Below are 22,153 nucleotides of genomic sequence, written 5' to 3' on the forward strand. Positions count from 1 at the left end.
AAACGATGTGTGATATTTATGCTTTGCCTAACATTTTGGAGTACTCCAGCTCAATCTCATGTATTAGCTTTTGTAAACTAACAATAGCCAACTGGTGTGTTACGTGTGGTAGCTTTTCTCTGTGCAATCCAAACCATTCCAATGGTGGAGTGGCATTTCCAAGCTCTTTCAACCGAGGTTCTTCGATTATCGGCGGTGCCAATGCAGAATACTTGAATCTTGAGGACCTTTCAACCTTTTCGATTGTTTCCTTTATTGCGTCATCAATTTTTTGAGTGGTATCTTCTTCTTTTACTTGGTGTTCCAATATTGCTTTAGAAATTGCACCAGCACCTTCATCAAATGGTTGCATTTTCCTTCTATACTCCATTCTTGACTCTAACGATTTGGAATGTATAGAGTACATTTCTCTAATAAAGTTAATTGATCCTAAATTCCATCTTATATCAACAGTTCCATTAAAAGTTGATTGAAACATATACTCAATTAAATTAGAATTGTATTTTTGAAATGTACGCATTGAAATTCTGAAGGAAGGGAAAACAAATATTGTACCTCCACTAGCCTTGTGGGCGTTTTGAGTGAGCTCTGAAACCGAAGCCTCATTAACAAATTCTTCCAGCACTGGAGAAACTGACGATAGTGAAACTTTCAAATCGTTGAACTTTAAATCCAACTCGTTGGAAATACCACTGGAATACTCATTTTGTTGGAATTTAGCTCGAGACTCATCAAGTTTTATCACCAACACTTTGCTATTATCCATCGACGATGGGTAGATATGGATCAATACTTTCCCTGCCGAGACGTGGATTCTCGTCTCTAGTTTTTTCACTGTCTCTAAAATAGCATTTTCCGAATACCTTCTTCTTTTCTTCTCTTCAAGTGATTTCCCCTTTGATGAGTCCCTAAGGGTCTCCTTATATGATCGTTGGTTTTCCTGTACCATTCTTGATATAGTGTTCTGGATATCCATAAAGTTTGAAGCAGTCAAAGAAGTTACATATATCTCTGCTGTTTTGAACGTGGTTGTCATAAACAAATGATCTTTTGCAATCGATATTTCACTCTTTTTATTATATATATCCATGGAAAATTGTTCAAAATTGGCAATTGCAATTACATGATGATCAAATGACATTTTCAAATGTAGTTCCTCAACACCACCAGATACTAAAATTAAAGGTACATCCAACGTAATTCCCAGATCAAGTTTCCAACTAATACCAGTGTGTAAATTAATATTTCTGATAAAAAGACTCCCTCCTAATCTACCAACTGAGGTCAACGATACCTCGTTGACGCCTGTCTTTAAATCCTGTGACCAATCAACCGACTTTTTGGAAACTGCCCAAAAGTTCTCAATGTGTAAATTAAAATTCCCAAGTGATTGTCCAAAATCTACCCTGGCGTTAACATTTGAAATAACAAATGCCACAATCCAAGGAAAAGCATATGTTGTCGAAACTTCTTTAAATCTTGAAGAAAGATTCCTATTTTGGGCCAAAGCCAATCCCTCAAATGTATCATCAACAGGTGACTCCTCTTGCTCCTCCTCTGGATAAGGGTGAGTATAATAGTTTTCAAAGTATTCCTTGGGAAACCAAATATCTTTGAACAATTCGACATCTTGGTATTGCTTCACATTGATATAAGCATCGGCATCACTAATGGATCCAGATGAAAACAACCTTGTCACTTCACTGAATTCAAATGTATTCGTTAACAAAATATTCTTTATACCGGCAGATGCACTAATATCTCTAGAGTATATGTGCTGTAGCGAAACGGAAACAGAATCCACCATCACAGAAACGTTGAACCCGGGAGTTCGGGAATCACTAGTATTCAACTGCATAAAAATTCCTTCAAGACCAACTATAGCGGCTACCTTTGCTGTTGGTTCACAACTAAGCGATAATGATTGGTTTTCAATTCTCACACCAAAATGTATATCAGTTTCATCTAAAATTGTTCTAATAAAATCAGAGCTTTGGGGTTGCTCTTCGACAAGTAAGTCGTTGCTATTAACCTTCTTGGATTTTCCTAATAACCCCTTTGTGCCATTTATTATATCCATCACTACCGGCATACATTTCGAATATAATGTGTTATCCGATGAAGTAGTCAAAATTTCACCCATCAATTTACTTTTCCCTTGATTTTTTTTATTCAAATACTTTATAGCAGTTTTGATAGCTGGCGCATGCAAGTAGAGTGATGCTGGAGATTCGGAATCATCGTTGTCTAATCGATGGATTAACACATTTGAACCTGCAAAAGTCGTTATGAATTCTATTGAATCAAAAGTATTAGCAAATAATGACTCTTTATGCGGAGTTGCAACATCTTTTTCAATATCTTGATAAAATGGTTTCAATCTTTTGTCCAAATATGATTGCACATTTGAGGCCAGATTGACCGCCTTTTCAATAATTGCAACTGATGTGGAAAGAAACTTAACATCAAGTTCATCACCGTGCATTGATAAGCTCAAGTTCTTTCCCTGGCGGTTATTGTCAATAAAGTAACTAAGTTGCAAATTGGGCAAAAACGCTCTATTCAAGTTCGATTTCTGCGACAGGGTACTGTAAAAGTTTGAAGAACGATTACCATTGGCAACAGAAAAATATGCTTCCATTAATGTGAATTTCCCTAGTTTAAATTCAGTTGCGGCAAAAAATCTTTCTGCTCCCATTATTATTCCCGGATAGTCTTTCGAAGAATCATTGAATAGCCACCCAACACAGAAGTTGTACGAAAGAAACTGAACTGTTGAGATTCTCGAAAAAATAAGCTTTTCTAGATCGCTACTTCCTATTTCTGTGATAGGGTCTTTTGGTTCTTCTTGTACTTTTTCTGCTTTTTGTTTTGGCAAAACTTTCAAAATTTCATCGCTAATTTTTATCAATTTGAAAATGATCGGCTCTGATAAACATATTCTGCAGTACTGTGATTCAAATTGTAAGGTTTGAAGGTCTCCGGCACTATCAACACCTAAAAGTCTTATACCAAAATTGACGTCAAACAAATTGGACAATCCAATAGGTATACTTCTCTCAAGAATTGAAATACGAATCGCAAGAACAGATATGACACCGTAAATTGGAACTAGCTGTTGCAAATGCGGGGAATTTTCATTTTCAACTTGGTCAACGTTATAAGCACCTAGTGTAAAGGATTCAACTTCAAATAAAAGTTTTGTCTTGTTAACAAAAGTCGATACACCCATATAATCATTTGAAAACTGTACTTTAAAAGCAAATTCCTTCTCTTGCACAGTGGTTTCACTGTGTTTCGTCAGTTCACGACTAACCAAAAGATCCCTGAAGCTATCAATCTTCTTTTCCAATTTAGGTAAATTAGTGTCCAATAGTACAATTGTAGAAATTAAATTTGGTGACAATAATTTCACGTATCCCATAGAGGACTGTACAGAAAACAACATCAAATTCTCCCAAATGCCAATCTCTATCACATTTACAAACTTTGAACTCTCTATTTCTATGATATTTTGTTCGTCAATGTTTATGCTAAACTTTCCTTTTAAAAAATCTGCGTCAAAAACAAAATCATCACCAATGGTGGAAGCGCCTATAGTACAACCAATAGGATTTCCTTCCAATACAAGGGGACTCAAAATCTCGATTCTCCAATTAAACTCCTGAATATTCAATTTCAAGGAGATGCATCCCAATAATTCCACTATATTCAAACTTGATGACGACTTCGATTCAGATTCCGATAACAATTCTTTCACATATGGAATGTCTGAGGCCAATATTGATTGCAAAATTGTAAGAATCTTATCGTTTTTGTTTGCCATGTGTATATCTACTTTGTCTAGTTCAAAATCAACCTTGTACAATTCTTTACCAAGAGTATTGGTTCTGGCAATAACCCAACTTATGTTCTCCATCGCTTGTGAATAAACAGGATTGGATGAGCCCCATAAATTACATACTGCATTTTTCAAAGTAAAAGAATTCGAAATGTGTTTCATTTCTTCCTTTATGGTAGCTATCGATGCTAAGTTATTACCTTGTAGCTCTAAAACTAAAGTTGAAAGCAGGACTCGTTGGCTAAATGCTTCAATATAAATAGAAATACTCAAGTCAATATGTTGCCAAAAATTCTTTGACTCGCCCTCTTCTACCACAATATTGCTCTTTTCATTCTCTTTAATCAGTTGTAATAACTTGAGTTTATCAAATGTTAACACGGTAATATTGCTTTGATAGGCATCAAGACCAACTACAACATCAACAGGTTTCCTTTCATTCTCAGTGTTTAAATCGACTGTTGTAGATAATTGCTGCAAAACAATATAATCGGTTTGTGTTGATGATACCAATTTTAATGATATATTTCCAAAAATGAATTGCAAATGCATTTGCCTTTTATCCATATTTGCGGTATCCCCTGAAAAAATACGATTAAGCAATTTCCGTCGTTCCTCCTGGTTTGCCTCCCAGGCTCTCCATTTTGAAAAAATTTCTGTAACTTCTTCCAAAGAATTCTCTGGTAAAATGTAGTTTTTATCTCGCAAAATATTGTTCACTTCGTGATGCCAGTCAGCAGGAAGACTCTGTAAAATATGTCGAAGACGAGCAATGACTTTCCAACTATCAAAAAATCTAATGTGTTCCTTTTTAGCTCGCAAAATGTATGCGGGTTTTGTCAAAACGTCTGGATCGTAGTCAATATAATACTCAATCGACGCTAATGTTAAAGCGTGTACCAAGCATGCGTTTGCATTTATTTCATGACTGTGCTTTTCAAATGTTGCCTTCAACTCCTCAATGGTCTCAATAATGTGTGTAATACCATCAGCCAACCAAGTAGTTTGCGTGTCGTCAATGTTGAAACCAATTGCCTCAACATTTCCGGATGCTGTAAAATCATCTTGCGTTAATTCCATCCAATATTCAATTTCTTGTATCGTAAATATCACGGCAGCATTAAAAACAACTGGTTGTGCAACTGATATAAGAATGTCTTTTATATGCAAAGCAAGCGAAAGCTCTTCATTGCTTGTAATATTTCCTTCATCGACTGTTTTACTGGCTTTTTCTGATAACGCCAACGACAAATCAGAAATCTGTAAGTTAATGGTCGAATGTTTTTTGGCTTGTTGTGTGAGCTCTTTAGGATCAACAAGAAGAAATTCTCCAAGCTTTATTGATATATCGTGATTAACAATTCTGCAATTCTTTACTGTTTCAGTGGAGTGTATGAGACTTCCTAGGAACTTGATTGTGCTCACATTAAGCTGATCCATAATAGTATCCAATGAGTAATCCTCCATTGCTTGTAACGTGCTGATGATAATTTCAATGGATTTAACAGGAGAAACATATGCCTCTACATCCCCCAATTCGACAATGAAGCTGTCATATTCTGTGTCTGGATCTACTTTGTATGATGGTGTAAACTCTTCATCTAGATAATCATTTGTTGGTGGCATTCGATTGCTAAATGCATATTCCGAGTCACTAGATATGCTGCTCGTGTCAATGTCAATGTTTAATTTCTTCGATGTGTTAAAGGTCATTTCTGTCAACGGGATTGAAGCATTTGGTAATGAGAGTGGGGTAAACAAACAACCTTTGGAGGTTTCATAGAAATCATCCCTATACTCTTCCAAAAGAATAAATGGTGATCTATGAAATGGAGCATCACTGTTTCTCACGTGAAGTTGCTGAGTGTCTCTATGGCCCAACATATCTTTTTTCTGACAAATGTTTGTGAAAATCAATGATGTATTTAAGAAAGCTGCAATCATATCGTTTTCAAGTACCTTTAGACTAATTTTAGGTATAGAAACAACAAGTTTACTGGAGTATCTATTGTTGCTCATGTCATTGTACGACAATAAAAAGTCCACTAACTGTATTTCTAAACACGATGACGAATCTGGCCTCAATCGAAATGTAAAATTGGGACACTTGAAAGTGAAGTTGGCTGCATCAAAAGCAGGCGGGAAAGCCACATCCAACGCATTTTCCAGATCCAGGAAGCCAACTCCAAAATTAGAAATGCCGCCAGCAACTCCTCTCATAAACATTGGACTGCTATCAACTAGCCAATCACCAGCACAAAAATCCCATTTACAATAGAAGGTTAGTTCCTCAGGTGGAACCCCAAACATTCTGTGTGTATGAACGCTAAAACCATCAACATGCATGTCAGCCTTTCTGTTAAAATAACGTTCCACGTATTCATTTACACTCAATAATGGATCATGAACACTGTAGTAATCTTCAACAAAAACGGCTGAAATTGGACTGAAATCAACTTGCATGTCCATGTAGTAGTTGCAAAATCGTATGTCTATATCTAGCATGTCAAAGTTTAGCCCAATATGAGACTGACAACTATAGGTATGATAAGGTAACATAACTAAGCCACTTCTAACTTGAAATGTGAAAAACACATCCATATCATTCTCAGTTTTGATTAGTTTCCAATAATTAGGCTCCTGTGAGGAAGTACCATCGATACTTTCGTTTTCTTGTGTCTCCTCTTGACTTGTATATTCTTCAAATGTCTTAAAGTGTATATTGTCACCAAAATAATTCTCCCTAACTGCAAATAAATACCTTATAACAAACCCATAAAACTTTAGGGACACTTCATCCCCCATGCATCTAATCTCAACATAGTCAGACGTGTTCACTTCAATACCGCTGAAGAACCTATACAACCCATCAACACTAAAATGATTACTTCTTCCAACCACATTTGACTCCTTCCAAAATGCATTTACCGTATGCCATGGTGGAGTATCAAGTACAAGATCAAAATGAGGGGTTGTAATATTGAACAGCACAGTGGTCGATTTCGTCAAAAGCCCATTAAGTGGCAAATTGATATCACAATCAAGCTCTTCTCCCTGTAAAGACAAGTACTTGTTTCTCTCAAAGTCTAATGGGTTGTTCACTATGTTCAAATCAATAACATTCAAGTAGAATTTATAATTGAGTAATTTCCACTTTATATTGTAAACAAATAGACGGAAGTACTCATACGGCTGTGGATCACCCAGTCCAAAATCAGTAAACAAGTCTGAAAATAACATTGTGTGTTCTCTTAGAAAAAAAATTTTAGGATTTAAACTGACTTGATCAAACTCCCAAGTACATTTACCATTCCATTGCAATGGGAACCCAATTTTGGCATCTATTTCATGAGAATCGGCAATAAACAATACATCGTGATTTACAGACGATCGAATCTCTGGCAGATTGAAGTTGACTTTCATGATATTTGGCCATCCATCTTCTTTGGCAACGTATGAGGTGAAAGTACTTACATTTGATCCTTCGCTTAGTTTGATTTCTAGCCATCCAAATGGTCGTGAATTCTTAGTTGGACCGTTATTTGCAGCATTCTGTTTTATGAGTTCCTTGTCTTTACTTGGCTCTCTTGTTGGTATCCTAATAATTACTTCATCTTTGACGATCACTGTCACCTTAAATCCGCCATACTCTCTTTGTGATCCGGGTTTCAAAAAACCACGTGTTGGACTTGAGTCTCTTGCTACTGGTGGGAATAGCATATTCTGTATAGGAACTCTTTCTCTATCTGTCCAGGGCCCGTAGTGAATTGTTCCATTGGATATTTCCACCTCAATTCCGGATTCAGGCGGCATTTGTGTTCTCAAATTGGTTTGCAGTGGCTGAATACCGGGATTATCGTAGAAATAGATCAACCTTGTCGCTACTGAATCCAATATAAGACTATATTTGGCATACTGTACATCTGAGTTCAAAAATGCAAACACTTCCGAGTCATCTTGATTATCACCAATATATCTTTTTAATCCTCGCCAATTGAAATTGGGTTCATATCTCGTGTTTTGAGGCTTCTCTTGCCCAAGCACTTTGTAGTAAAGTTTCCGTAATTTTTCAGTTGCTCTTTGATATTTGAACCAAGTTTTGTACTTTTTCATGTATGTTAATTTTTGATTCTCGTTGGTTGGCTGCTGAGGGTATTCGTGGTGGGCTTCTAAGCCATATCTGTATTTTTCATATCCGATGTTTGGTCTCATCCAAAGCTGGAAATTGTTAAATACGCAATCGTATAGTAGTCTATATGGGTCCAAAATATTGGGAGATTTGGCAACATCTATTGTGCCAGATGCAGCTTTGTATGATGCCACTAGAATAGAAGGTGTGCTTACATTGCCAATTACAATAGCTCCTCTTTTTATTTTGACAGCAATAGGAAGCACTTGCAATAAAAAGAATAACGACAGACTACCTTTGGAGGTTTGTTCAGAATTCAGGTCTTCGTCTGAAGTAGACGATGGATTGCTTGCTCTTTTCCTGTTTCTAAATCTCAAATTGCCATTTTTGATATCGTCTGAATACAAACTAGACTCTTGGTCCGTTTTTTCCTCACTACTGGAAACATCGTTGTTCTTTTCCAATATGTCCATTATGTTATCGTATGCAACAGTTCTGTTGTAAATGAATACTTCTAGACCATCGATAACCAAGAGGAATCTTGACGGCAGTTTGTCATTTCTTTTCTGTGATATCTCGGGGGCTTCATTATCTATTTCAAAATAAAAATTTGAAAGTCTGTTTAATCTGAAAATCCAATACCTCCATGTAAAAGTTAGATTTACTATCGATATTGTCATATCTGAAGTCAGGATCGTTAGGTTTTTCATAAATAGTCGACCACCAAGTGGTGACACTTTAAATGATTGTATATTGACACTTATTTTATAATGTCTCCATAGAAATATTTTAAACACAAAGGATACAATAAAACCGAGTAGTCTGTGGAAATAAAATACAAATCCAAGTGATAATATTAATGCTAATATCCAATCAGCCCAGTATATCCAGAACGATAATTTGATCGTAGGCTCGGAAGTCACCGATATATGCAGCGACTCGAATGCCATAACAAAATTTGATTATCTGGATTGTTAAGGAGTAAACTTTATAGGTGTCTAATTAGTATGGTGTTAATACTGAAAATGTATACAATTCTCTTTTGGGGGAGTGGGGCACTTTGAGTTGGTTCTTGCGGTGTATAAAGTTTCAAAGGGTTATAATGAATAGAAGGAGGGGGTTGGGAGCTACGCGCTGTGTAGATTTTTTTTTTTTTTTGGTTGAACCACTAAAAGGAGAAATGAGGAAACAAAAAACATAAACAAATAAAATTAACGATTGCTCAACATCTTCCTTTCTTCTTCTTCTTTTGAGATTACAAAAAAAAGTAGATAATTACTACTTTATATATATCAATCATGTCAAGTCATATATTCAAAGATATTCAAGATAAAGAAAATGAGTTAAAGACTTCAGGAATAAGGCGTAAGGGAATTATAAGTAATGAAAATGCTGGTCCACTCTTGAGTAAGGATTCGAATAGTAGACAGGTACAACAACCACAACAAACACAACAGCAGCAGCAGCAGCTGAAATTTACCAATAAACGAATTCCACTTGGTGGTAAGAACCACAACTCAAACAAGTTGCTTTTGAATAGATCACAATCAAGCTTAAATACAAAACCAACAACACAAGGTATTACAAATGTTAAACCACCAAGTTTGCCAAAGTCAAATTCAAGTTTGGGTTTTTCTGTTGTACTGGATCAGCCCACAGAACAGCAAAAGCAACTTCCTCAACCATTTGTGGTACATAATGAGCAGGTGTTACCGGTTAAAAGAAAGCTATTACAGGATACAAAAGATGAGCTTTCACAAAACAGTAAAAGAGTTAAACTTGAGAAAAAAGAGTCAAATGCTAATACATTTACGGATTCATTAACTAAGCCAACTCAAAATGTTTTGGCTCATGTTGATGATTTGCAAACTACTATCTCATCAAAAACTGATCAACTAAATTCGTCTAATTTAACTCATAACGACATTAACCGGAATAATGTCGATCCTGTGAAACGCAATCTGCGTTTGAAAGCTATTGATGATTTAGTAGAATCTCATTGGCAAGACCCAATAGAAACTATTCCAGAAACTGTTGGAGCAGAGAACAATAACGGAGAGCAGCTTGAAGAATTGGATATAAAGTTCTTTTCGACTCCGAATGAGAGTTTTGATATTGGTGACTTGGATGAAAATCATTTGGCAAATAATGAACAAAAGTTGTCTTTGGAATTGGACTTTGAAGATGAAAGTAATGTTGGAGAAATACCAATTATTGAAGGTATTGATGAGGAAATTGGTTTAACTAGCGATGATTTGGATAATTTATTAGGATAAATATCTATATACAGAAATATAATTACTATTATTTTTTTTTAAGCTTTTGGGTTTGGGTGCTATTCATATATTGAGTATTTACATGGTATTATTGTTGGGCACATGATTGCTCGTACCCCTGTTGTTCATACTTTCTATCCTGATTGTACTTGGGTAACTGATTGGAATCTATAATCGAAAAATCAGTAAATAACTCGATACTTGCTTCTGGAACATCAACCTCTTTTTCTTCTTGAGTGAGCTTAGTTGGAAGAATATTTCTGATTTTGGTTAAATCATTCTTTTCAACATACCAGTTATCACGTGGGAATTCAATCTCGACCTTCAAGTATAAGTCCCCTTTAGAAGAATCCGTAGAATTGAACCATGATTTTTTGGGTGTGCTTTTAGGCATCCCTTCGCCAGGCAACTTCAAATAATCGCCAGGTCTGATCACCTTTCCTTTTGGAGTTGTTATTTTTATCCCCCTTCCATCCAAGTGAACTGCCACAAGCTTGGAAAACCCGCATATAGAGTCCACTAACGGTACTTTGACTTTGATATACAAATCGTCATCTTTTCTGGTAAACACTTTATGTGGTTTGCATTTGTATTCCAATATGACATCACCAGTAACTTTTCCTGGAAATTGATCGGATTCTCCATTTTTGTATATAAGCCCATGGTCAGGGGAACCTTTAGGGATCTCAAACTCTAATATTTTTGTTTCTTCAATAACTCTTGCACCATGGCATAATTTACATTTATCTTTGGTTCGATATATCTTCCCAATTCCTTGACATGTAGAACAATCAACATATGTCTGTGCAACCATGCCAGGCCCAACACGCTTTATTTTTCTAACTTGTCCTTCTCCCTTACAAGTAGAGCATTGTTTTGAGACCACTGATGACGATTTAACGCCTGATCCTTTACACTGAGTGCAAATAATATTCCTGGTTGATGTGGTTTTGATAACTTTACCTTTGTATAGATCTTCTAAAGTCAAGTCAACCTCTATATGTGCATCCTCGGTTCTGTTTGTTTTTGTCTGGTGACGGGCACCTCCACCACCATTCATGTTATTGAAGAAATTATAAAAGTCATCACCACCATATTCGTTAAACTGGGCACCTGCACCTGCACCGTAAAATTGATCAAAAGGATTTCCTGCGAATTCAAAATCGGGCATTCCATTTAATCCATCGGTAGTACCATATCTATCATACTCATCTCTCTTTACGTCATCAATCAATATTTCGTATGCAAATGATATCTCTTTGAATTTTGTTTCAGAGTATTCTCGTTCTTCTTCCGCCACTTTATCGGGATGATATTTTAAAGCTAGTTTTCTGTATGCTTTCTTAATCTCCGCATTAGTGGCTGATCTATCTATTTCAAGAACATCGTATAGATCTGTTTCTAGCATATCGAATGGAATAGGGCGGTAGTGTGCTGTCTTGAATAGTCTGTCCTCTGTTCTTTATATTATTTTTTTTGTTTTCTTTTTTTTTTTTCATTATGTGGTTTAGTTTGTCTCTTTCCTTTGTTTTGTTTAGTTTTATATTTTTTAATGTCTTTGGCAAAGTCACACTATCAATCTCGTTAACTGTTTCATCATTTCATATACATGATAAATAATATTTAAAAAAAATAATTGGCACAACGTCACATTAATTACGATGTACAGATGATTGACTTTATTACATGCATACTTATTAACAAATTGGGAAAAACAAAATTTGTTGAAAAAAAATGACGACACGAGCAGGGTTCGAACCTGCGCGGGCAATGCCCAAAGGAACCTGCATCCTTCGCCTTAACCACTCGGCCATCGTATCGTTGCAACTACCCGGAGGCAAGCACGAATGATTATGACAATTGATGTATGCTGACGATTAGCATCTTTTGTTTGGTGTTTCAACTAGTAAATTTGAGTTTAATCAATTAGGAAAGCATTTTAATATTGTTTTCTAGCTAAACTATAATGGAAGGATATGAATTTGGTGTGCAAAGGTGCTCATTCGATGTGATATCATTTATAGCGTATCACGTGACGTTTTTTGTGGACTACATTACAGACAACGATTGCATACATATTTCTTCCAGTTATAAGCTTAAATGTAGAGTTTCTAATATCAAATACATCTGTGCTTAGTTGTTATTGCTTTTGGGGATCATTTAGCAAAATTTTCTTTTTAGTTAAAATTTGGATTACATTTGCAACCAAAAAAGTTTCCTAGTGAATTCAACTCCACATTGAGACATAACAGCTTTACTACTTCAGACTTAAAGTAAATATAATTAGAGAATAATCTAGCAAATAACGTATTTATAGCAATACTATTCAGCTGTCAAATACGAGCATCTTCTAACATCAAACCTATGTAGTCAACTTATTGTAGTGGCATTCGATCATTGTTAAAGTGACCAAACTTGATGACCGATAGTTTATTTTCTAAATTAATAAGCAGAGATCCAGCTAAGCAACCAGACTCTACAACAGACAAGTAAAAAAGGATGTGAAAACTTATTAATCTGATATAATTTGCCAAGTTCTAAACACGGGTCACGTGACAAATTTGTTGCAACTGGAAACAAACAGCCACTGGTTCGAAATGGATGTAATAATTTCCCTTCTTTTTTTGACTAAATACTCTCTAACATACAACATACGTTTTTTCAAAACTTATCAAGAGTTAGAAAAATGTAGTAGGAAACCTGTGCCTTATTTCGTTAGTTCTTCCTTTCAAAATAGTAACACAAAACTCGACAATCTCTGATAAAACGTCATATCAGTTGATTATTATTGCCACGTCGTGTGAAACGGCTCAATTCTATATATAGGAGAAAGTCTCGTTGGAATTGGTTGGAACGAACAACTAACGAAAAAAAAAAATGGAAAAAGAAAAACACCTCCCGTTCAGAGTTTTTTTGCTGTTTAATCAAGATATCACTTTCCACGAAATTACAATTCAATAATGGTATGTTACAAGAGAATGTTCTACTTTTCAAATGATAAAAGCTAAGACCAATCAACTACGTTAGCATTTTGTCATAAACAATTGAGTGAGATTTATAGGACGGAAAAACTAACAACAGCAATCTATAGTCAAGATCTGGGTATGTGCCACAATTAAATATATGATTATAAATATCAGTTTCTTTTTTACTTCTTACAATCAATTGAATACTAACTAGTTGTGTCTTTCTTTCTTTTTTTTAGTGTTACTGTTGCTGACGAATCCTTAACTGCATTCAATGATTTAAAATTGGGCAGAAAATACAAATTTGTTATATTCACCTTAAATGATGAAAAAACCCAAATTGTCGTTGAACAAACCTCAACTGAACAAGAATACGATGCATTCTTAGAAAAATTACCAGAAAATGAATGTAGATATGCTGTTTATGATTTTGAATACGACATTGGTGGTGGTGAAGGTAAAAGATCCAAAATTGTCTTTTTCACTTGGTCCCCAGACACCGCTCCAGTCAGAGCAAAGATGGTTTACGCTTCCTCCAAGGATTCTTTGAGAAGAGCATTGAATGGTGTTGCTGCTGATGTTCAAGGTACTGACTTTTCTGAAGTTGCCTATGACGCCGTTCATGAAAAGGTCAGTAGAGGCACCCATTAGATATGAAATGTGTACTTTCCTCCCCTCCTTGTTTTTCCATCACGCTTTCTTGTAACTTTAAGTCTATGGCAATAAAATAAATTTGTCTTTTTTTTTTTCATTGTATTATGAAATATGCTGTAGATAAGCAGATAGTTGTAGCTATATTTATAAATACAAAAAATTAAGTATTGTATAGCAGTTGCAAAACAATTGTTCAACACGATTGTTGTTGTTATTGTCTCTCTTTTTCTACCAAATAATTGGCTATATAGATAAAATTCAAATATGGCAAGAGAAATAACTTGTAAGTCCAATTAAACCACCACCACTGCCGCCACCTATCTAAAAGTTTGCCCAATCAGGACAAAACTATGTGACAGAAAGAAGTAGGAATAAAAAAAGTCTCTCTTAATCCTAACAAAAAAAAAAAAATTTAACAGAATCAAAACAAAAAAAAAAACATTGTACCACTTTCACTCATTCCTAATTTCTTACATATTTGATAAATCTTGTTAAGGGAGGATAATTTACTGCATAGAAGTATCCCTGCTACCAAGATATATACATATATTAATTTGATAAGATCAGTTTACTATAACAATCCCAGAATACTTTTGATATTGAAGAGAAGTAGATTTTGAGTTATCAAGGGATAGAATAACTAATTTTTTTTTTTTTGCTTTTCTGGAAATATTCAAAGGTTAGGGTTAAGTATCAACAAACCACAAGGATTGTACAATTACCCCCGTCCAATTTGGATTGATAATTCCTTTTTTTTTTCCCTATATCACAATATGTCATCAAAACTCCCTAGAGCAACTCTAGCTCAGAAATTGCAAATAATAGATTATTATCATAAATCAGATAGGCCACAACTGGAAACAGTCGATAAATTTAAGAATGAGGTTTCAATTTCGACATCTTCATTTAGTGAATGGTTAAGAAATGAACCAGAATTAAGGAAAAGATACAATCAAGCAGATTTCAAGTTCTCTAAAAACAGCAAAAGAAAAGTGAAATTCAAATATGGAGAAATAAATAAGGCAATGGATAAATTGGTGACTGGGATGATAGAAAGGAACGACCCTATTACTGAACCAATACTAAGACAACATTGGGCAGTATATGCGCATCAGTTTGGAGTTGATGATCCAAAGAGGTTACACAGTTTTAGTCATGGTTGGCTTAGTCAGTTTAAAAAACGACATGGAATCAATAAGAAGTCAAAAAATGGTTCTCAAAGAAATACAACAAATGGTGCACCCAGAGATGACAATGTAGGTGCTTCTGATTCAATTGATATACAAGATAACGCTGAAGAAGAGAATGAAACAAATAGCTATCAACCATTGGACGACCCCGAGGTAGAAGTGCCTGCAGTGGAAAACCAAAATTATGACCCAAAGTTTTCCAGCATTAGCCATGAACACAATATTCGGAATCCAACTGAAAATAACAATGAGCCAAGAACGAAAAAGTCAAGATTAAATGGTCGAAACAATGTGTCACAGCTTGAAGCGAATTCGAATTATGATTTGTTAGCTCAACAACGACAGCATTCACAACCACCATCGCTACTACCCTCACCGTCCCCCAACTCTGACCATTCTCATCAATCACAACAATTCATGGATCACCGACGTCGAAAGAGACGCCAACTGCCACAAGAACAACAGCAAGAACAAGACCAGCAAGAGCAACCACAACAAGCACCACCACCACCGTCACAACAACAACAACAGACAAGATTACAAGATGATCAGAATTCAGAAAATGCACATAGAAACAACCAGGAACATTACATTCAACATGGGAATTCAAATGTTAGAAATGAGACTCAACTACTTCAAGAACAACAGAAACAACTACAAAAATCAAAACAACAACCAACAGGTACAGATACTGTTCCTAGAAATCAGTTTAGACCACAACAAGGTCTCAGTTTTAGTCACAGTAATTCCCCGATTATGGGCTTTGGGATGGATAAACACAATCTGCAATTACAAACCCAATATCAAAAGAGTCATCGCCATGGGGTCAATCAAACGAATTCAATTTCAGGAGATATACAAAATCCTAGTCCTGAACAAGATTTTAGAAATAGTTTGATAAACAACAATGGAAATAATAACACCGTCAATTATAGTCCCAATCAACTTTATAAAGAACAAAGACAATTATTGAATGATGATTATTCATCAACAATAACCAAATCTAACGATTCAAGAGGTTCCAGAGCAATTTCCACTAATGATGGCACCGAAACAGAAGTCAGTACAAACCAGGCATTATTAACTGGTAGAATGCCAGAAGAAGAAACCAAGGCCGCCAGTGAATTAAATAATATCATCCATCCAATCACCGCAACGGATATGGAGAGGTTTATCTATATGTTTGCTGATAGATTTTTCCATATACATCAACATGAGTATCCACAAACAGTAAAAGTTTTCCAAGAATTCAAACTGTCATTTTTTAACGAAAGGATTATGAATAATAGAACACCAAAGCAACTACAGCAGCAGGCAACTATCTCTCAACATTCGCAACTGCAACAATCACAATTACAACAGCCCCAACAACTATCGCCTTCTATGCAGCCAACACAACAAATACAACAACCAATGATTTACCATCACAATAGTAGTCGTCAGCAACAACAGCAACATAATAGAAATGCAATGTCTTCGCAATTACCAGCTCTTGTTGCTGCAACTACTAGTTTGGTCAATAATAATACACCAAATATGTCGCAAAAGAATGCTAATTCTACCATGGTCTTGAACACACATTCAAATACACACCAAAGACAACAACAACAACAACAGCAGCAGCAGCAACAGCATCACGAACATCAACAACCACCAACTTTACCTGCTCCATTGCAGAAAATTGACAATTCAAAGAATCAACAATTAGTAATGTCGCCATCTCCAATGGATACATTAGTACAACTTCAATTACGTCAACAAGGCACACAAAGTAGCTTACAACAGCAACAACAGCAACAGCAGCAACAACAACAACAAATTTCAAATTTTGATGATTATTTACGGTCAATGAATGCACAAACTTTGTTAAATGCCCAATCAAATTCTACAAGAAATAATGGGCTAAATGAAGTGAATCTAGATAGAAATCAAAGGATGTCAAAACCATGACTTAATAAAGTGTATTATTAAAAATAAGATGTATATCTAATTGTATTGTTAATTTAAGTAACGTATTTTAATGTACACCGATAACTCACTATTATGAACTGAAACTAATTAGACCATCCGCCGACCACCACCACCACCACTAAAAGGTAATTATCACCAATAATAATACCATTTTATTTAAAATTTTTATGTATCCATTTTTCCTGCATTAGAGTGAAGAAGTAAAATCAATTTCATTGTTACTAACAATTTCATTATGTCCACCATCACCAACACCACCACTATTAACTCTATTATCAACTTCAACTTGAATCAATGGATTATCTTTTTCATTATCATTGGTTTCATTTTTACAATCACATAAATTACAATCATTTAAACAATTTTCCTTTTTCTTTTTTTCAATATGAACATTTTCAATATTATTAGTTAATTTTTCTATAGAATTAACCAGGGGATTTAACTTTAATTTATTTGATGATTTTTTATGAACGATTCGAATTATTCTTCTTCTTGATTGTTGTATTTGCATTGGTGATCGTTGTTGTTTCTGTGAATCGGATGGATCGGAAGGAGAAGGAGATGAAGGAGATACTTTTTCTGTTATATTGGACATTAGACTGTTATCTTTATTTATTTTAATATCTATTGATGTATCATGATCGTGTTTAGCATATAAATAATTTCGGAGGGCCATTCTGGGAGGGAGGAAGCGAGGGAAATCTGTCGCGATATATACTAAGTCTGAGTCTGGGGTAAGGCGAGAAAGGAAATGCGCGTGGTCGAAACAAACCAATTTATTTAACTGTTGTCAGTTTCTGATTGGTTTATTTGAGGGAAGGTCAGGGTGTGTATTGACCGATATATGGAGAAACAATAATAACAACAACAACAACAAGGAAAAGTATTGATAATTTAAATTTAACTAATCAAACACGATCTATATGAAATGTTGCAGTAGTAATCAGATTAAAATGTGACTATCAAAGTCGACTCATGTAATTGAGGAAAACTTTAAAAAAAATGGAAAAAGAAAAACAAAGAAATTTAGTCATTTATATATATATATATGTATATCTTTCTGTCAAGTAATCTGACACCACGTCCAGAGATTTAATTTTACGACATTAGGTGATGAAAAGAGACAAATGGGATGAGTCGTTTATCAAATCCGCTTATCGTTTCTGTGACATGATTTCAACTCTGCTGGTGTCTAATTCATCTTTTTTTTTTCTTCTTCTTTTACAATTGCAATTCGATATCAAGATTGTCATTATCAATATTTAACAATTCTAATTCTAATTCGAGAAGGTCTACGACAGATGATGATAATAGCGGTTGTACCCAAATCGTAAGTTTTTTTTGTTTCTTTTCTAGTTGTTATAATAACTTCAATAGAATATTATTATACTCCTCTTCAATGTGTTGAGTGTAGGTGTTGTGGTGGTGGTGGTATTATTTTTTTTTTGCACCCTTTTAGTGGTGGTGGTGGCACATAGGAAGGTGAAAAAAAAAAATGTAAAGCAGGTTAAAAAAAAAGAGAAGGAAAATCAAAAAGTGGTGTGACTTTTAATTTTGTGTGTGTGCGTGTTTGTTTGCTCAAAAAAAAGAGGCACAACCGAAATAGATTTTTTTTTTCCCTTTGTTTGGCCGCCAATGGATTCAATAAAACCCATACACAAATTATTGGAAGGGGACTCTTATAATAATGAAACAACAAAGATTAATAATGGATTTGTAACGTTGTTGGTTTCACTATTGTAAGGAAGACCTTCAAAACAATACCAAAAAAAAAATTTTAAATCTCCTGTCCAACCACAATCCGTGGAATTGGTTGATTTTTCAATTTTTTTTTTTTGTTTTCGACACTGATGAAGAAGAAAGGTGAACAATTGTTTGTGTTAACCCATAATGTTTTGGTGAGTTGCTTTTGATACAATTGTCTTTCTGTTCATTGGTGGGTTGTTGTTACTTGATTCTTGTATGTCGTTCCTTATTGTCTTAAACTACTCATTGTTTTCAACAGGCGTCACGCAAATTTTATAGCCAACCTAGCGGCACTCCTGGATTTGTAGATGCGATCATTATTATTATTATACACGTTAAACTAATAAGAATCAATCAAGCAAATAATAAAAGTTGATGAATTACGAACTACTTACACACATAGCTACACGACATGGCTAGTACCACCACCATCGGTCTATTTTGCCAATCTCGAATGATATGATTGTTGTATATATATGATGATTTTTATGCAAAATCTAGTTTTTCCCTCCCCCGATTAAACCCCAGGGTAAAAAATTTGAAATTGGGACTATGACCTGATCATCATTACTCGCATCTTATTGGTGTTGTTGTCCTGACACATACGATAACGCTAATTAATACCAAAAAATCAACTAACACGGGCGACATCATACATTATGTCTATCTAAATTGAAACATTTATTGGATCTTGATTTTTCGTATAATTTACACAAAATAACAAAATAAATAATACATATAAAAATTATAATAAAGTTATGATGATGATAAATAAATGAATAAATGAATAGGTTCTTTAACCTAAGAAGTTAAGAAGACTTAAACCATTATATTTAGTAGTATCAATTATCTGGTAATATTTTGGTTATTGTGAGGAGTTAATTTCAATCCAATAATTACTATACCTAATGCAATAGTCAAGAACTTAAATTTTAATCCATCATCCACTAAATGTTGATCATCTCTTTTAGATCTCTTTTTCTTGGATTTATTAACCGTCTTATCACCTCCAATAACCATATGTTTGATTTGACTGAAAACTCCCATCTGTTCTTCTTCACTACTGCTACCACTACCACTAGTGTTAGAGGTGGAATTATTTTCTTCTTCGTCAGCATGTTCGTTTTCCTCTTCGCCTTCTTCAAGCACCCAATGTGATGTATTTTCAAAATCACTATCCAGATCATACTCATATAAAGCTTTAGTGTTATTAAACACTTGAGATGCAAATTTTTTAATCATTTTATCATTATGTGAAAGTGAATTCATATCGAGAAAATCGTGACTATCATCATCAATAATAAAATCATCTTCATAATCATTATGACTATCATCATAATGATTGACATATGCCGGCTCACTATTAGGAGCAATAATGCCAATATTCTTTATTGGGAACCTATCTTTAAATCCAGTATTAATCGATACTGAACGTAAGACTCGTTTTTTATTAATTAACAAATCTCGAGATTTCTCAATTAATTTAGCATCGGAATATTCAATATTTTTAGAAGAACTAGCCAATAACCTTGCTGATTGCTTTTTTGATAATTTTTTCAAGTTATTTCTTTGTTTTTGTAATTCAAATCCGATAAATGATAATAATTTCTCATTATGTAATTTTAGTGATCTCAATTCAAATTTCAATTTCATAATCTCTTGTTTAGTCTTTTCATCACTGTTTAAATAGCTTGATCTTTTCGATGAAATATCCATTTCAGAAAAGTTTTTAGATGTATTTGCTGGTTTGTCATCATAATCATTATCACCTTCCTCTTCATTGTTGTTGTTAGTGTCATGACCATATCCATTCAAGGCAAATAATGTACCATTCCTATACTTTGACATTCTAATACTTTCAAAATGGCCAGTATTTTCGTCTATGGTTTCACATGTCAGCAGTTCTTTCAAAGATTTTTCTGGTACTGAAGTACTTCTAACACCCGATTCCAATTTTTCAAATTCAACTTTAATGGGCACAAGATCATGACTATTATATCTTGAATGTGTTGGTTTGGTTGCCGAATACCTTTTGATAACACTTGCTTTACCGTTATTTGTTTCAGGGAATACACTCAGATCATCATTTGGATATGATGGCTGAGAAGGAGTTAGTTTGAATGGTGATAATACAAAATCAATACCTTCATTTTCAACTTCACCTGTCTGTTTTTGTTTCAATCGTGTAGGTAGTGACAGTCTCTTTTTATCTTTGCAATCTGGTTCAGGTGAAGGTGGAAATGTTGGGTTTTGTTGTTGTTGCTGTTCTGTTTGTGAAGGTAGATGCAGTGGAGGAAATTGGAAGTTGGGTGACACTTTAACAGAAGAATTGGAATCATCATACAGTTTGATTGGTGAAGATTGATAGGCAATTCCATGATAAATATTTAGTCCAGGAGAAATAACTGATGCTTCTTGTTCTTGCTCATGTTCATCATCAGTCAACTCATTCATTGTATGGGTCACATTATCAGTAAGATCAGCTAAATAATCAACATTAGCATCACTTTCATTATCACTGTCTTCAATGGGAACTCCAATTTGCTTTATCAACTCTTCATTTTTGCGCAGAAGAAATTCAATTTGATCAATCAAAACCAATTTGGAATTTCTTTCTACTTCAAATTGACTATCGAGTATTTTATAATCACGAACCAATTTTTCATATTTTTTAAACAACAGAGCATCAATAGTTTCAAGTGGCAGTTTCTTTTCCAACTCTTCATTCAATTCAACTATTTTCGTTTGTAATTTATCAATCATCTCCTTATACATCTCAACTTGTTTATTAAGAATATCTTGATTCTGTAGGGTTTCCATCTCTGCTTCTTTCATGCTTTGCTCTAGAAATTTAATTCGTTCAAGTTGATTCTCTAATTGAGTATTTTTAATAGTCAAGTCATGTTGTAATCTTTGATTCTCATTTTCAAGATTATTTAAATTCAACAATGAATCAGCAAAACTTCTTTGTAGTGATTTAAACTCTTCTTCAGAAACTTGATGACCTTGAGATAGTGCAGAAGTTGAAGATGTATTACTTCTCGATATATTCTCTCTAGACGACGATGATGACGACAATGCTACCGATTTTGATTGTTGTTGTTGTTGTTGTTGTTTTTTCCGTAATGGAGATAATGTGTTGTTCCGTTTAGGAGACTTGAAGCTAGGTGTTGGTGAATTATTATTCGACAACGGTTGTTGTTTACTTGGCGTAACTGGAGGATAGGTAATATCTTGCGTTAGAACTATAACTTCGTTATCATTATTTGAACTACCATTCATAGTCTAAAAAGTAGGTTTAACTTATAGCCGATTGAAAGGAAGAATACAAGAAAAACAAAGGATTACAATAAATTAAATTAAAAGGGGATTAGTAGAAT

General features: G+C 34.5%; 7 protein-coding genes and 1 non-coding gene across 8 annotated transcripts; 3 read left to right on the forward strand and 5 right to left on the reverse strand. All coding sequences in view use genetic code 12, as the record gives it.

Moving 5' to 3' along the window:
• Nucleotides 1-16: 16 nt before the first annotated feature.
• CAALFM_C500330CA (uncharacterized protein) lies at nt 17-8,920 on the reverse strand (the record flags this gene model as incomplete). The annotated part of the gene is made up of 1 exon (XM_711701.1): nt 17-8,920. One exon carries the CDS (start codon nt 8,918-8,920, stop codon nt 17-19), a length of 8,904 nt encoding a protein of 2,967 aa, XP_716794.1.
• Nucleotides 8,921-9,268: 348 nt separating this feature from the next.
• CAALFM_C500340WA (uncharacterized protein) lies at nt 9,269-10,246 on the forward strand (the record flags this gene model as incomplete). The annotated part of the gene is made up of 1 exon (XM_711700.1): nt 9,269-10,246. The coding sequence occupies one exon, from the start codon at nt 9,269-9,271 to the stop codon at nt 10,244-10,246; it is 978 nt and encodes a 325-aa protein (XP_716793.1).
• An 88-nt stretch (nt 10,247-10,334) lies between these two features.
• Nucleotides 10,335-11,654, reverse strand: CAALFM_C500350CA (uncharacterized protein; the record flags this gene model as incomplete). The annotated part of the gene is made up of 1 exon (XM_711699.1): nt 10,335-11,654. The coding sequence occupies one exon, from the start codon at nt 11,652-11,654 to the stop codon at nt 10,335-10,337; it is 1,320 nt and encodes a 439-aa protein (XP_716792.1).
• Nucleotides 11,655-11,984: 330 nt separating this feature from the next.
• tS(CAG)1 lies at nt 11,985-12,066 on the reverse strand. The gene has a single exon. It is a non-coding gene; the product is annotated as a tRNA-Ser (tRNA).
• Nucleotides 12,067-13,206: 1,140 nt separating this feature from the next.
• On the forward strand, nt 13,207-13,863 carry COF1 (cofilin; the record flags this gene model as incomplete). The annotated part of the gene is made up of 3 exons (XM_019475405.1): nt 13,207-13,209; nt 13,338-13,348; nt 13,452-13,863. 3 exons carry the CDS (start codon nt 13,207-13,209, stop codon nt 13,861-13,863), a joined length of 426 nt encoding a protein of 141 aa, XP_019330950.1.
• A 776-nt stretch (nt 13,864-14,639) lies between these two features.
• CAALFM_C500380WA (uncharacterized protein) lies at nt 14,640-17,006 on the forward strand (the record flags this gene model as incomplete). The annotated part of the gene is made up of 1 exon (XM_711698.1): nt 14,640-17,006. The coding sequence occupies one exon, from the start codon at nt 14,640-14,642 to the stop codon at nt 17,004-17,006; it is 2,367 nt and encodes a 788-aa protein (XP_716791.1).
• Nucleotides 17,007-17,214: 208 nt separating this feature from the next.
• Nucleotides 17,215-17,703, reverse strand: CAALFM_C500390CA (uncharacterized protein; the record flags this gene model as incomplete). The annotated part of the gene is made up of 1 exon (XM_711697.1): nt 17,215-17,703. The coding sequence occupies one exon, from the start codon at nt 17,701-17,703 to the stop codon at nt 17,215-17,217; it is 489 nt and encodes a 162-aa protein (XP_716790.1).
• Nucleotides 17,704-19,619: 1,916 nt separating this feature from the next.
• CAALFM_C500400CA (uncharacterized protein) lies at nt 19,620-22,055 on the reverse strand (the record flags this gene model as incomplete). Its single annotated transcript, XM_711695.1, has 1 exon — nt 19,620-22,055. The coding sequence occupies one exon, from the start codon at nt 22,053-22,055 to the stop codon at nt 19,620-19,622; it is 2,436 nt and encodes an 811-aa protein (XP_716788.1).
• Nucleotides 22,056-22,153: the final 98 nt, after the last annotated feature.

This window comes from Candida albicans, chromosome 5 (assembly GCF_000182965.3).
Source record: "Candida albicans SC5314 chromosome 5, complete sequence".
Classification (NCBI taxonomy): Eukaryota; Fungi; Ascomycota; class Pichiomycetes; order Serinales; family Debaryomycetaceae; genus Candida; species Candida albicans.